This window comes from Rana temporaria, chromosome 5 (assembly GCF_905171775.1).
Source record: "Rana temporaria chromosome 5, aRanTem1.1, whole genome shotgun sequence".
Lineage (NCBI taxonomy): Eukaryota > Metazoa > Chordata > Amphibia > Anura > Ranidae > Rana > Rana temporaria.
The window spans coordinates 353,881,409-353,894,106 of NC_053493.1; the positions used below are offsets into that span (position 1 = coordinate 353,881,409).

The following is a 12,698-nucleotide window of genomic DNA, read 5'->3' on the forward strand; positions in this document are numbered from 1 at the left end:
TTGGTCATTGTACCTACATAAAGCTCAAAAAAAAAGCTTTGTCTTTGTTTTTAACGGCTACAGAAAAATGACATAGTATAAATCCATTACAGGATTTTTTTTTTTCAAATAATATGTAATTTGACGTCTTCTTCCTGATCATGTGCATGTGAGGTATGTGACAAGTGGGTGGTAAAACAGGAACTGCAGGATCTGTGACTTTTCTTCTTTCAGTTTCGCCAGTTAAGGACTGGATAGTGCTGAGGGCTGGAGAGGGAGGGGGTAGTGTGGCTTCTACGTATTCCAGGAAGACATTTCTTCTATTTCACAGTCAGGGCTACAACGTTTTCACACACACTGGAATATCACAATTCTCTATTCTTGGGATAAGAGTGGCGACTCAAGATGAGCAGCACCAGTACGAGCAGTCAGGAGACTGGGTGTTCCTCTCCTGCACAATGCCAACAGGACAACTTGTATCTGCAGACCGCCAACATCAGTAGTAACCTTCAATTCATCTCTAACACCAAACTAACAGATCTAAACTTCATCAACAAGGGGGCTTATGGAACTGTATACCAGGCCCTTCATTCTGACTGGAGAATACAGGTAGCTGTGAAGTTCTTCCCAACAGAGCGTCATCTAGTGGAAAGGTGAGTGCCACACAATATAAATTTCTATAGACACTGAAGACGTTACAAAGCCAAAAGTTTGGTTTAATCTGGTCATACACTAGTAGATCTTCGAATGCCGCTCCGGCAGGTCTCAGTTGCCAGCTACGGTAGGGGGCAGCGTGGTGATCGATTCAGTGCATCATATGGTTCCTTTTTTTGTACAAACTTTATTTGAAGTATAAAAAACGTACGGCAAATGTGTTGCTGTACATTGCAGCGTGATTTGGCACCGTACGCTGCAATGTGAATCAATTGTTTCCTGTGTGTCCCTACGGTGAGGGATGTATTACAATGCGGTAAAACTCTTAGGCCGCGTACACACGGTCGGTCAAAGCCGATGAGAATAAACCGAAGTTCAGTTTCATCGGTCCAAACCGACCATGTGTACGGCCCATTGGTCTTTGGTCCTTTGGACCAAAATTTTAAAACTTGCTTTAAAATCGATCCGATGGACCGCTGACCGATCGGTCCAAACCGATGGTTAGTACACAAAAGCATCGGTTCAAAACCCGCGCATGCTCAGAATCAAGTCGACGCATGCTTGGAAGCATTGAACTTTGTTTTTTTCAGCACCTCGTGTGTTTTACGTCACCGCGTTCTGACCCGATCGGATTTTGAACTGATGGTGTGTACACACATCAGACCATCAGGCCACTTCAGCGGTGAACCAATGAAAACGGTCCGTCGGACCATTCTCATCGGATGAACCAGTCGTGTGTACGTGGCCTTAGATAAGATTTTCTGAATAAAATTTGTTCGGAATTCGAACTATGTATGCCCGGCTTTATGCCACGGGTTGAATTCGGACCAAATTTTTCTTTAAAAAATCAGAAATTTTGTGCGTTTTGTGATCCAATGGTGCCACCATTGATTTCGAAATTCGACTAAACAAGCCTTCAATTTCACCTCATGTTGCTACAGAAAAGAATTTTCGTGTCCGGGAATCTTCTTTACTTTCCAGGAATTCTCTTTTCTAGCACTCATGCTCATTTATTTTTCGATTCTTCCATTATCGATTAGAAATTTTTTATTTTTTTCAGAACATTTTCTAAGTGCCCAAACACTCAAATTCAATGGCCGCATGAAAACTGGCCATTGCTGAGGCCCACAAATGGTGCTAAATTCGAACAAGAATTCTTAGATAAGATTTTAAAAATAAAATCACTTGGGGTCGAATTCTGACTGAATTTTCTTTCAAAAATCTGAAATTTTGTGCGGTTTGTGATCAAATGGTGCCACCAGTGATTTTGAATTTCGACCAACAAAGCCTTCAATTTCACCTCATGTTGCTACAGAAAATAATTTTCATGGCTGGGAATCCACTTTTGTTTCTAGGAATAATCTTTTCTTCTACTCATGTGCATTTCTTTTTCGATCATATTTCTGAAACGATCGTTAAATAGAAAATCATTGTTTTTTTTTACAAAATTTCCCAAAATGCCCAATCACACAAATTCAATGGTTGCACAAAAATTGTGTTGCGGCCCACTAATTGTGCAAAATTCTAATGAAAATTCTTAGAAAAGATTGTCGAAAGAATGCGATTGTAAACAGATGTGCGTCTAATTACAACCGTTTACCTCCAAGACCTTCCAGGTCCAGAAAAAAATAAAGGAAAAGGTCCTTTTCTGTTTTTTACGACCTGAATGGTCCTGATTGGATATATGTAGGTCTATGTGCAGGCGCATGTAAACGGATGTGCGTCTGTTTACATTACCTCCAAGTCTGAAATAAAATGGAAAAGGTCTGCATCCTTTCCATTTTTTAAAGCCCTCAATGTGACAAACCGAAGGTAGTCTGATGGGACGCAAGTCCATTTACATTTAGCTGCTCATAGATCTAATATGGGTCTGGATAGGCCCTGCAGAAAAAGTGGACACAGATGTCACATCCATTTTGTTCTACTTCAGTTTGGTACGGGATTTGTTCACAGATTCCCAGGTGATCGCACCGGACACATAAGTGGCCTTATAGACTATTCAGTTATGTGCACTACTTCATTATTATAATTATTATTATAAAGTATTTATATAGCACCAACAGTTTGAACAGTGCATTACAAAAGACAGACAGTAACTTTACAATACAGTTTAAGACCAGAGAGTTAAAGCGGGGGTTCACCCTATCGACAGGAAAAAAAAAAAAATTTTTTCTTTTACCTTTAAATCAGGCACTGTAGCGCGAGCTACAGTATGCCTGTCCCGAATTTTTTCCCCCCATACTCACCTTGTAGTCGTCCATCGAAGATACCGGGGAATGGGCGTGCCTCTGGAGACGGAGGATGATTGACGGCCGGCTCTGGCGCGTCACGCTTCTCCGGAAATAGCCGAAATAGGCTTGGTCTTCACGACGCGTGCGCATAGCCTGTGCGCACGCGCCGTGAAGAGCCGAGACCTACTCCGGCTGTCTTCGGGGAGAGTGACGTGCCAGGGCCGGCCGTCAATCATCCTCCCTCTCCATAGGCACGCCCATTCCCCGCGGGAGCCGGAATCTACGATGGACGACTACGAGGTGAGTACGGGGTTAAAAAAATCGGGACAGGCATACTGTAGCTCGCGCTACAATGCCTGTCTCGATGGTAACATCATGTGGGTCAGGGTGAACTACCGCTTTAATAGGGCCCTGCTCGCAGGAACTTACAATCAAAAAGGGAAGTGCAAGTAAAACAAAATGTAATAACTATGCAGGTATGAGTTGTTCAAGAATGAAAATACCATTATTATTTTTTTTTATTATTAGTAGCATTGCTTGTACAGAAGGGTGGAAGGAATTTCCTTACAGCTGAGGGAAGTTTTAGTAATTTTTGGGCAGAGAATGACAAATGTAGAACCTCTGTCAGGTTTTCATTGTGCCCCCTCAGTCCCACTAAAACTTACCTGAGCCCCATCTAGATCCAGAAGTGCTGCAGGAGTGTCTCGGTTGCCCTGGACTCGCCTCCTTATTGGCTTAGACAGCAGCGTGGCACCATTGGCCTGTGCTGCTGTCAATCAAAGTCAGTCAGCCAATGAGGAGAGAAAGGGGGCAGGGCCGGGCTGCAGTTCCGTGTCTGGATGAGCACACAGAGCAGCAGCTCGACTTGGGTGCCCCTATAGCAAGCAATTTGTTGTGGGGGCACTCAACAGGAGGGAGGGGCCAGGAGCACCAAAGAGGGACCAGAGAAGAGGACAATCTGGACTGCTCTGTGCAAAACCACTGCACACGGCAGGTAAGTATAACATGTTTGTTATTTTTAACTAAAAAATTTTTACTTTAGTATCACTTTAAGAGCCCTCAAGGTAGACCTCAAGGAATCACAATAGTCTGGATGAAAATGCCACTTCACTGTTTAGTGTATAGAAAATATTTATATTTAGGTTCAGTAAAAACAGCAAACCTATTTCTGGGGCTCCATTTGGCCCCCTTCATCAGGGCTGAAATAGAATGTATTGGAAAAAGTTTGAAGGGTTTTGAAACAAATAAAAACATCTGAACAAACTGATTTGCCTGTTGCAGCTGGACTTCATCGCCTAACCCTAAGATCAAACTGCAACAAATATTATAACAGTTGGTTAAAAAAATTGTGTTTTTTACTGAACCATAAAAATATTTTCTGAAAAAAAGACCAGTGCAGTGAAGCTTTTATCCCCCTCTCCTCTTTCTTCAGGTTTGTTTTTTATTGTCTGTATCCCTGGGCCAGATCCACAAAAACCTGACGTAACTTAAAAAATCCAATTTAAGTTACACTGCCTTAAAGTTTCTACCTAAGTGCCTGATCCACAAAGCACTTATCTAGAAATTTCAGGCTGTGTAACTAAAATTCCGCCGGCGCAAGGCGTTCCTATTCAAATGGGGCGAGTCCCATTTAAATGAGGCGCGCTCCCGCGCCGGCCGTACTGCGCATGCGCGAAGTTACGTTACGCCGAGTTTTGAGGATCGCGACGGCTTAAAGTTGCGTCGGGGGAAAAAAAATGACAGCGGCATGCATTCCTGAGGGAGAACTCCATGCCAATTTTCAAAGAAAAAACCGGCATGGGTTCCCCCCCCAGGAGCATACCAGGCCCTTAGGTCTGGCATGGGTTGTAAGGAGACCCCCCCACGCCGAAAAATTGACGTAGGGGGTCCCCCTACAATCCATACCAGACCCGTATCCAAAGCACGCTACCCGGCCGGCCAGGAAGGGAGTGGGGACGAGCGAGCGCCCCCCCCCCTCCTGAGCCGTGCCAGGCCGCGTGCCCTCAACATGGGGGGGTTGGGTGCTCTGGGGCAGGGGGGCGCACTGCGGGCCCCCCCACCCCAGAGCACCCTGTCCCCATGTTGATGAGGACAGGACCTCTTCCCGACAACCCTTGCCATTGGTTGTCGGGGTCTGCGGGCGGAGGCTTATCGGAATCTGGGAGTCCCCTCAAATAAGGGGGCCCCCAGATACCGGCCCCCCACCCTAAGTGAATGGATATGGGGTACATCGTACCCCTATCCATTCACCTGGAGGCAAAAAGTAAAAGTTAATAAACACACAACACAAGGCTTTTTAAAATATTTTATTATTCTGCTCCGGACGCCCCCCCTGTCTTCGTTATTAGCTCAATTAGCAGGGGGGGCTTCTTCTTCCACTCTCCGGGGGTCTTCTCCGCTCTCCGGGGGTCTTCTCCGCTCTCCGGGGGTCTTCTCCGCTCTCCGGGGGGGGCTTCTCCGGACTCCGGGGGGCTTCTTCCATCTTCTCCCCTCTTCCGCTCTTGACTCGGCGAACCCCGGTTCTTCTGCAGCTCTCCGGTGCCTTCTTCTTCAGCGCTGGCTGCCTGCTATGTTTGTGTGTTAGCTCGATTTCAAACAGGCAGCCAGCGCGGTCTTCTGTGGCGTCAGGGTCTTCTGGTCTTCTGTTCTTCCGATGTTGCCTCGTCGCCTGTTGTCGCTGTAATGATGGAAGCGCGCCTTGCATCACATTTATATAGGCATCACCGTCCCATCATGCTCCGGCAGGTACCCACGTGGTGGGTGCCTACCCACGTGCACCCACCACGTGGGTACCTACCGGAGCATGATGGGACGGTGATGCCTATATAAATGGGATGCAAGGCGCGCTTCCATCATTACAGCGACAACAGGCGACGAGGCAACATCGGAAGAAAGGAAGAGAAGACCCTGACGCCACAGAAGACCGCGCTGGCTGCCTGTTTGAAATCGAGCTAACACACAAACATAGCAGGCAGCCAGCGCTGAAGAAGAAGGCACCGGACATCTGCAGAAGAACCGGGGTTCGCCGAGTCAAGAGCGGAAGAGGGGAGAAGATGGAAGAAGCCCCCCGGAGTCCGGAGAAGCCCCCCCGGAGTCCGGAGAAGCCCCCCCCGGAGAGCGGAAGAAGAAACCCCCCCCGGAGAGTGGAGAAGACCCCCGGAGAGCGGAAGAAGAAGCCCCCCCTGGTAATTGAGCTAATAACGAAGACAGGGGGGGCGTCCGGAGCAGAATAATAAAATATTTTAAAAAGCCTTGTGTTGTGTGTTTATTAACTTTTACTTTTTGCCTCCAGGTGAATGGATAGGGGTACGATGTACCCCATATCCATTCACTTAGGGTGGGGGGCCGGTATCTGGGGGCCCCCTTATTTGAGGGGACTCCCAGATTCCGATAAGCCTCCGCCCGCAGACCCCGACAACCAATGGCAAGGGTTGTCGGGAAGAGGTCCTGTCCTCATCAACATGGGGACAGGGTGCTCTGGGGTGGGGGGGCCCGCAGTGCGCCCCCCTGCCCCAGAGCACCCAACCCCCCCATGTTGAGGGCACGCGGCCTGGCACGGCTCAGGAGGGGGGGGGCGCTCGCTCGTCCCCACTCCCTTCCTGGCCGGCCGGGGTAGCGTGCTTTGGATACGGGTCTGGTATGGATTGTAGGGGGACCCCTACGTCGATTTTTCGGCGTAGGGGGGGTCCCCTTACAACCCATACCAGACCTAAGGGCCTGGTATGCTCCTGGGGGGAACCCATGCCGGTTTTGTTTTTTACAAATTGCCGTGGAGTTCTCCCTCGGGAAAGCATACCAAATGCCGTCGCTGGAATGGGCTTTTACAAGGTGTAACTAGTTTACACTTTGTAGAACGAGCCCTAATTTTACACTTGCAAAATAACACTTACGGCGCAAAAAGGAAGCTAGAAAGCTTTGTGGATCGCCTTAAGTGCTAATTTGCATACTAGCAACGGCATTTCGACTCGAAATGCCCCCAGCGGCGGATGCGGTACTGCATCCTAAGATTCGGCAGTGTAATTCAATTACACATGCCGGATCTTCTGTGTAACTTTGGAAAAAGCCTTTTGAGGATCGTTTCCAAAGTTACACACAGACTGAACAGCACTTAAGTCGGAGTATCTCTTTTGAGGATCTGGCCCCCTATTTCTATCCTAGAGAACTACTGGAAAATCTCTCCAATGGAGACAAAGACAGCAACAAAAACACTAGGGTGACTTTGAGACTATGTACTCTAAAAAGGACAATGCAGTTTTCATGAAATTCATAAAATTCCAGAGAAAGTATGAGACCTGTTATGTCTGTCAGAGGGTTCTTAAAATATCTCTGCAGAGAACCTTCTGTGATTGGAGAAGAGCACAGTCACATTGTCTGTAATGTGATCACTTTCCTTCTCCTGTTGATAGTTTTTGCCCTAATTCATTTAAAGCAGAGTTCCCCCGAAAAAAAATATTAAAAGTCAGCAGCTACAAATACTGCAGCTGCTGACTTTTAATATATGGACACTTACCTGTCCTGGGCGCCCACAATGTCGGAACTCGAAGCCGATCTCTCCCTCGGATCTCGGGGTGCTGTCGCCGCCAACGGCTTCACTTCCTGCTTCCCTACTGCGCATGCGCGAGTCGCGCTGCGCAATCCCACTGGTCCCTGCTGTCTTCTGGGACCTGTGTGTCTCCCAGAAGACAGCAGGGGGGGTAGGCGCAGGACATGGCGTAGGTCACCACAGTGATCTATGCCCGGAAGTGGGAGCACATACCTGTATTACACCGGTATCTGCTCCCTCCTCCTCCCTGAAAGGTGCAAAATGTGACACCGGAGGGGGGATTCCAAAAAGCGGAAGTTCCATTTTTGGGTGGAACTCTGCTTTAAATTTATTTTCTTATTTACAGTGAATGCAAAGTGCACAAATACTAATCTCCTCTACAAGAATCCAACAACCATGCCATGCCAGTTCCTATGCCAGCACTAGCATCTTCTCTCCAGCTTTTTCTGAGTGCTGTATCTTTACTCATCTTGATTGGCTGGCATGGGGTGAGGTACAGTGCCTTGAAAAAGTAATCATACCCCTTGACATTTTCCACATTTTGTCATGTTACAACCAAAAACGTAAATATATTTTATTGGGATTTTATGTGATATGTGACCAACACAAAGTGGTACATAATTGTGAAGTGGAATGAAAAATTATAAATGGTTTTCAATTTTTTTTACAAATAAATATCTGAAAAGTGAGGCGTGCATTTGTATTCAGCCCCCCTGAGTCAATACTTTGTAAAACCACCTTTCACTACAATTACAGCTGCAAGTCTTTTTGGGGATGTCTCTACCAGCTTTGTACATCTATAAAATTACATTTTTGCCCATTCTTCTTTGCAAAATAGCTCAAGCTCTGTCAGATTGGATGGAGAGCATCTGTGGACAGCAATTTTCAAGTCTTGCCACAGATTCTCAATTGGATTTAGGTCTGGACTCTGACTGGACTATTCTAACACATGAATATGCTTTGATCTAAACCATTCCATTGTAGCTCTGGCTGTATGTTTAGATTTGTTGTCCTACTGGTGAACCTCCACCCCAGGCTCAAGTCTTTTGCAGACTCTAACATGCTTTCATCTAAGATTGCTTTATATATGGCTCCATTCATCTTCCCATCAACTCTGATCAGCTTCCCTGTCCCTGTTGAAGAAAAGAATCCCACAACTTGAACCTGCCACCACCATGTTTCACAGTGGTGATGGTGTGTTCAGGGTGATGTGCAATGTTAGTTTTCCCCCACACATAGCCTTTTGCTTTTTGGCCAAAAAGTTCAATTTTGGTCTCATCTGACCAGAGCGCCTTCTTCCACATGTTTGCTGTGTTCCCCACATGGCTTCTCGCAAACTGCAAACAGGACTTCTTATGGCTTTCTTTCTACAATGGCTTTCTTCTTGCCACTCTTCCATGTCTGGTGTGTTCCTTGGCCTCCATGATGCTGTTTGTTCACTAAGGTTCTCTAAGGCCTTGTACACACGACCGAACATGTCCGCTGAAACTGGTCCGCGGACCAGTTTCCGCGGACATGTCCGACCGTGTGTAGAGCCTAGCGGACAGTTTTCCGGCCTAGCGAACAGGTTTCCAGCGGACAAAAGTTTCTTAGTATGCTAAGAAACTTGTCCGCTGGAAACATGTCCGTCGGACATGTCCGATGGTTAGTACGACTCATCGGACATGTCCGCTGGTTATGACGTATAACCAGCGGCACGAAATCCCGCGCATGCGTCAAATTGATTCGACGCATGCGTGGAAGCATTTAACTTCCGTGTTAGAGAACGTCGGTGTCTTCTACGTCACCGCGTTCTCTGTCCGCTGGGATTTTGGTCTGATGGTGTGTACACACATCAGACCAAAAGCTCCCAGCAGACATGTCCGATGAAAATGTGTTTATACTGAGATTAAATTACACACAGGTGGACTCTATTTACTAATTAAATGATTTCTGAGGGGCAATTGGTTTCACTAGATTTTAGTTAGGGGTATCAGAGTGAAGGGGGCTGAATACAAATGCATTCTACACTTTTCACATATTTATTTGTAACAAAAAAAGTTGAAAACCATTTATAATTTTCCTTCCACTTCTCAATTATGTGCCACTTTATGTTGGTCTGTCGCATAAAATCCCAATAAAATACATTTTCATTTTTGGTTTTAACATGACAAAATTTGGAAAATTTAAAGGGGGTTGAATAATTTTTCAAGGCACTGTAACTTCCACGCATGTGCAAGAGTTCATGCCTCTTGGCACCAAGACAACATGCCCAGAATGTAAACTGAATTGTGCGTGTGCAGCTTTGTGTACATGCCACAGAAGACAATGAACAGGCAGGTAAAGCTGACCATAGATGAGTCGTTATTTATTTATTTTTAAACCAGTGATTCCACATTAGAGGTGGATTGAGGAATCCTCCCTGCTGAGTCAATGTATTCTGACAGCAGGGAGGCTATAGCCTGCAGTACTGATTGAGAGGAAATTTCAGTTGTACAGAAGTCATTCTATAGCCTGCAGCACTGATCGAAAGAAGGGCACTTTTACAGAAATCCACCGGTAGATCGACTTCTCTATGCCCATGCATAGATCGAAATTTGGCTGGTCCCTGCTGGTAAAGCATGACATGCACTTGTTAGCAAAACCTGAATGATCTCAAAAGCATCTCAATTGATTCCATCAACACAAGCACAAAGCCTGTTGACATAGGCCATAAAACAGAGCACATTGTAAATAGTTTTCTTTAAAAGGCAATGCTGTGCCCTAATAAGGCCACTATTTCAGTAAGGTGGAATGGGATCAGAACCTCTGTCAGGTTATTAAAGCTGTCTGTTCACTCCTTCAATGGGGTCACAAACCACAATAAAAGACAAAATTTGAAACTTTTCCCACTCTATTCAAAACAACAGAAGGAAAGCTTTGGCTGGATTTGGGATTCAATTTCCTGCCATAACTGGCTCAACATGTCAGGCATTGTGTGCTACTTTAAAAATGTGCCATAGATAGAGACCCTTTTCCATCCATTGTTGTGAATTGAAAGCCTGTAGGGTAGGTGGGTAACGCTTTCTCCATGTTCTCCTCCTCATTGGGCACCAAGTGTGGGTTACATAGGAGGCCTAACCCAGGGTGGGTTCTTCTGGGCTATACTAGGCACCTTGGATAGGGTCACTGCATTACACATGTGGTACCTTTATTCAGGGCCGGACTGGGAGTAAAAACCAGCCCTGGAAAACATTTCATACCAGCCCCATAGCATTATTATACCAGCCCAACATCATAACGTCATTATTTTTTTGTTCATAAAAGAGAAAACCATACATTTTAAAGAAACATTTAAAGAGCGTATTATATAAAGATAAGTCAGATATGAAAGCACATAGGGCTAGGGAGATTAAATATATATATATATTACACAGTGGAACCTCGGATTACGAGCATAATCCGTTCCAGGAGAATGCTCGTAATCCAAAGTGCTCACATATCAAAGTGAGTTTCCCCATTGAAGTTAATGGAAACGAAAATAATTTGTTCCGCATTGACTTCAATTGCATGCCATACCTCATGTGGCCAGAGGTGGGGGGTGCCGGAGAGCATCGGAGACACTCGGAAATGTCACTTGCCACTTGTCACCAGATTCAGCATGTCACTTGCCATCCGTCCCCTGCCACCAGATTTAGTGTGTCACTTGCCACCCATCCCGTCACCAGATTCAGCGTGTCACTTGTCACTTGGACTGGGTGACAGCAGGGGGACTGGGCGACAGCAGGGGGACTGGCTGACAGCAGAGGACTGGGCGACAGCAAGGGGACTGGGTGACAGAGGACTTGGCGACAGCAGGGGACTGGGTTACAGAGGACTGGGCGACTGGGTGACAGAGGACTGGATGGCAGAGGACTGGGTGACAGCAGGCTGGGTGACAGCAGAGGACTGGGTGACAGCAGGGGACTGGGTGACAGAGGACTGGGTGACAGGGGACTGGGTGACAGGGGACTGGGTGACAGCAGGGGACTGGGTGACAGAGGGCTGGGTGACAGCAGGGGACTGGGTAACATGGGACTGGGTGACAGAGGGCTGGGTGACAGAGGAATGGGTGACAGCAGGGGACTGGGTGACAGAGGGCTGGGTGACAGAGGGCTGGGTGACAGCAGGGGACTGGGTGACAGCAGGGTACTGGGTAACAGGGGACTGGGTGACAGCAGGGGACTGGGTGACAGCAGGGGACTGGCTGACAGAGGGCTGGGTGACAGGGGACTGGGTGACAGAGGGCTGGGTGACAGAGGGCTGGGTGACAGAGGGCTGGGTGACAGAGGACTGGGTGACAGGAGGCTGGATGACAGAGGACTGTGTAACAGGGGGCTGGGTGACAGAGGGCTGGGTGACAGAGGGCTGGGTGACAGGGGGCTGGGTGACAGGGGGCTGGGTGACAGAGGGCTGGGTGACAGAGGGCTGGGTGACAGAGGACTGGGTGACAGAGGTCTGGGTGACAGAGTGCTGGGTGACAGAGGGCTGGGTGACAGGGGGCTTGGTGAAAGGGGACTGGGTGACAGGGGACTGGGTGACAGGGGACTGGGTGACAGAGGACTGGGTGACAGAGGACTGGGTGACAGAGGACTGGGTGACAGAGGACTGGGTGACAGGGGGCTGGGTGACAGGGGGCTGGGTGACAGGGGGCTGGGTGACAGGGGGCTGGGTGACAGGGGGCTGGGTGACAGAGGGATGGGTGACAGAGGGCTGGGTGACAGGGGACTGGGTGACAGAGGGCTGGGTGACAGGGGACTGGGTGACAGAGGGCTGGGTGACAGAGGGCTGGGTGACAGAGGGCTGGGTGATTGAAAGCTGACACAATGACAGGCTGGACTGGAACAGTTGGTATGGAGATGGGCCAGACAGGAATAAGAGAGGACACAGGAGACAGGCTGGCCTGGAGAAGCTGGCACAGCAAAAGACTGGAAAGGAACAGTTGACACAGGAAAAAAGGCTGTGCTGGAACTGCTGGCAAAGGGGCAGGTTGACCTAGAGTGGTTGGCACAGAGACAGGCTGAAGATGAACTGGTGGCACAGGGACAGACTGGTCAGAGGCTGGAATTAGCGAACTAGAAGGTTGGTCTAAATTAGGGCTTGTTTACACGTGCTTCAAAACATGGCTTTGGACACGCTTTTTTAAAGCTCTCTGAATGCCAGTCAAAGCTCCTGTCACCAAATAAAATGGTTAGCTTACAGTCCTTGTGTTTGCTTTGCTTCGTTTCTAACATTATACCCCATGTCGCTTTAGTGGTGCTTCAAAGCGTCTTCAAAGCCTCCATAGAAGTCTT

The 12,698-nt window shown here is 47.7% G+C and overlaps 1 protein-coding gene across 2 annotated transcripts in view; it reads left to right on the forward strand.

The window, feature by feature from the left end:
- The first annotated feature begins 225 nt into the window (after positions 1 to 225).
- Positions 226 to 12,698, forward strand: part of RIPK2 (receptor interacting serine/threonine kinase 2) — a 78,304-nt gene continuing 65,831 nt past the window's right edge. The window contains exon 1 of one of the 2 annotated variants that reach the window (XM_040354595.1): positions 226 to 632. In XM_040354595.1, coding sequence (XP_040210529.1) covers positions 385 to 632 — 248 coding nt within the window. In that variant the 5' untranslated portion in view covers positions 226 to 384. The remainder of the gene's footprint in view (positions 633 to 12,698) is intronic. The other variant, XM_040354594.1, reaches the window with a different exon arrangement.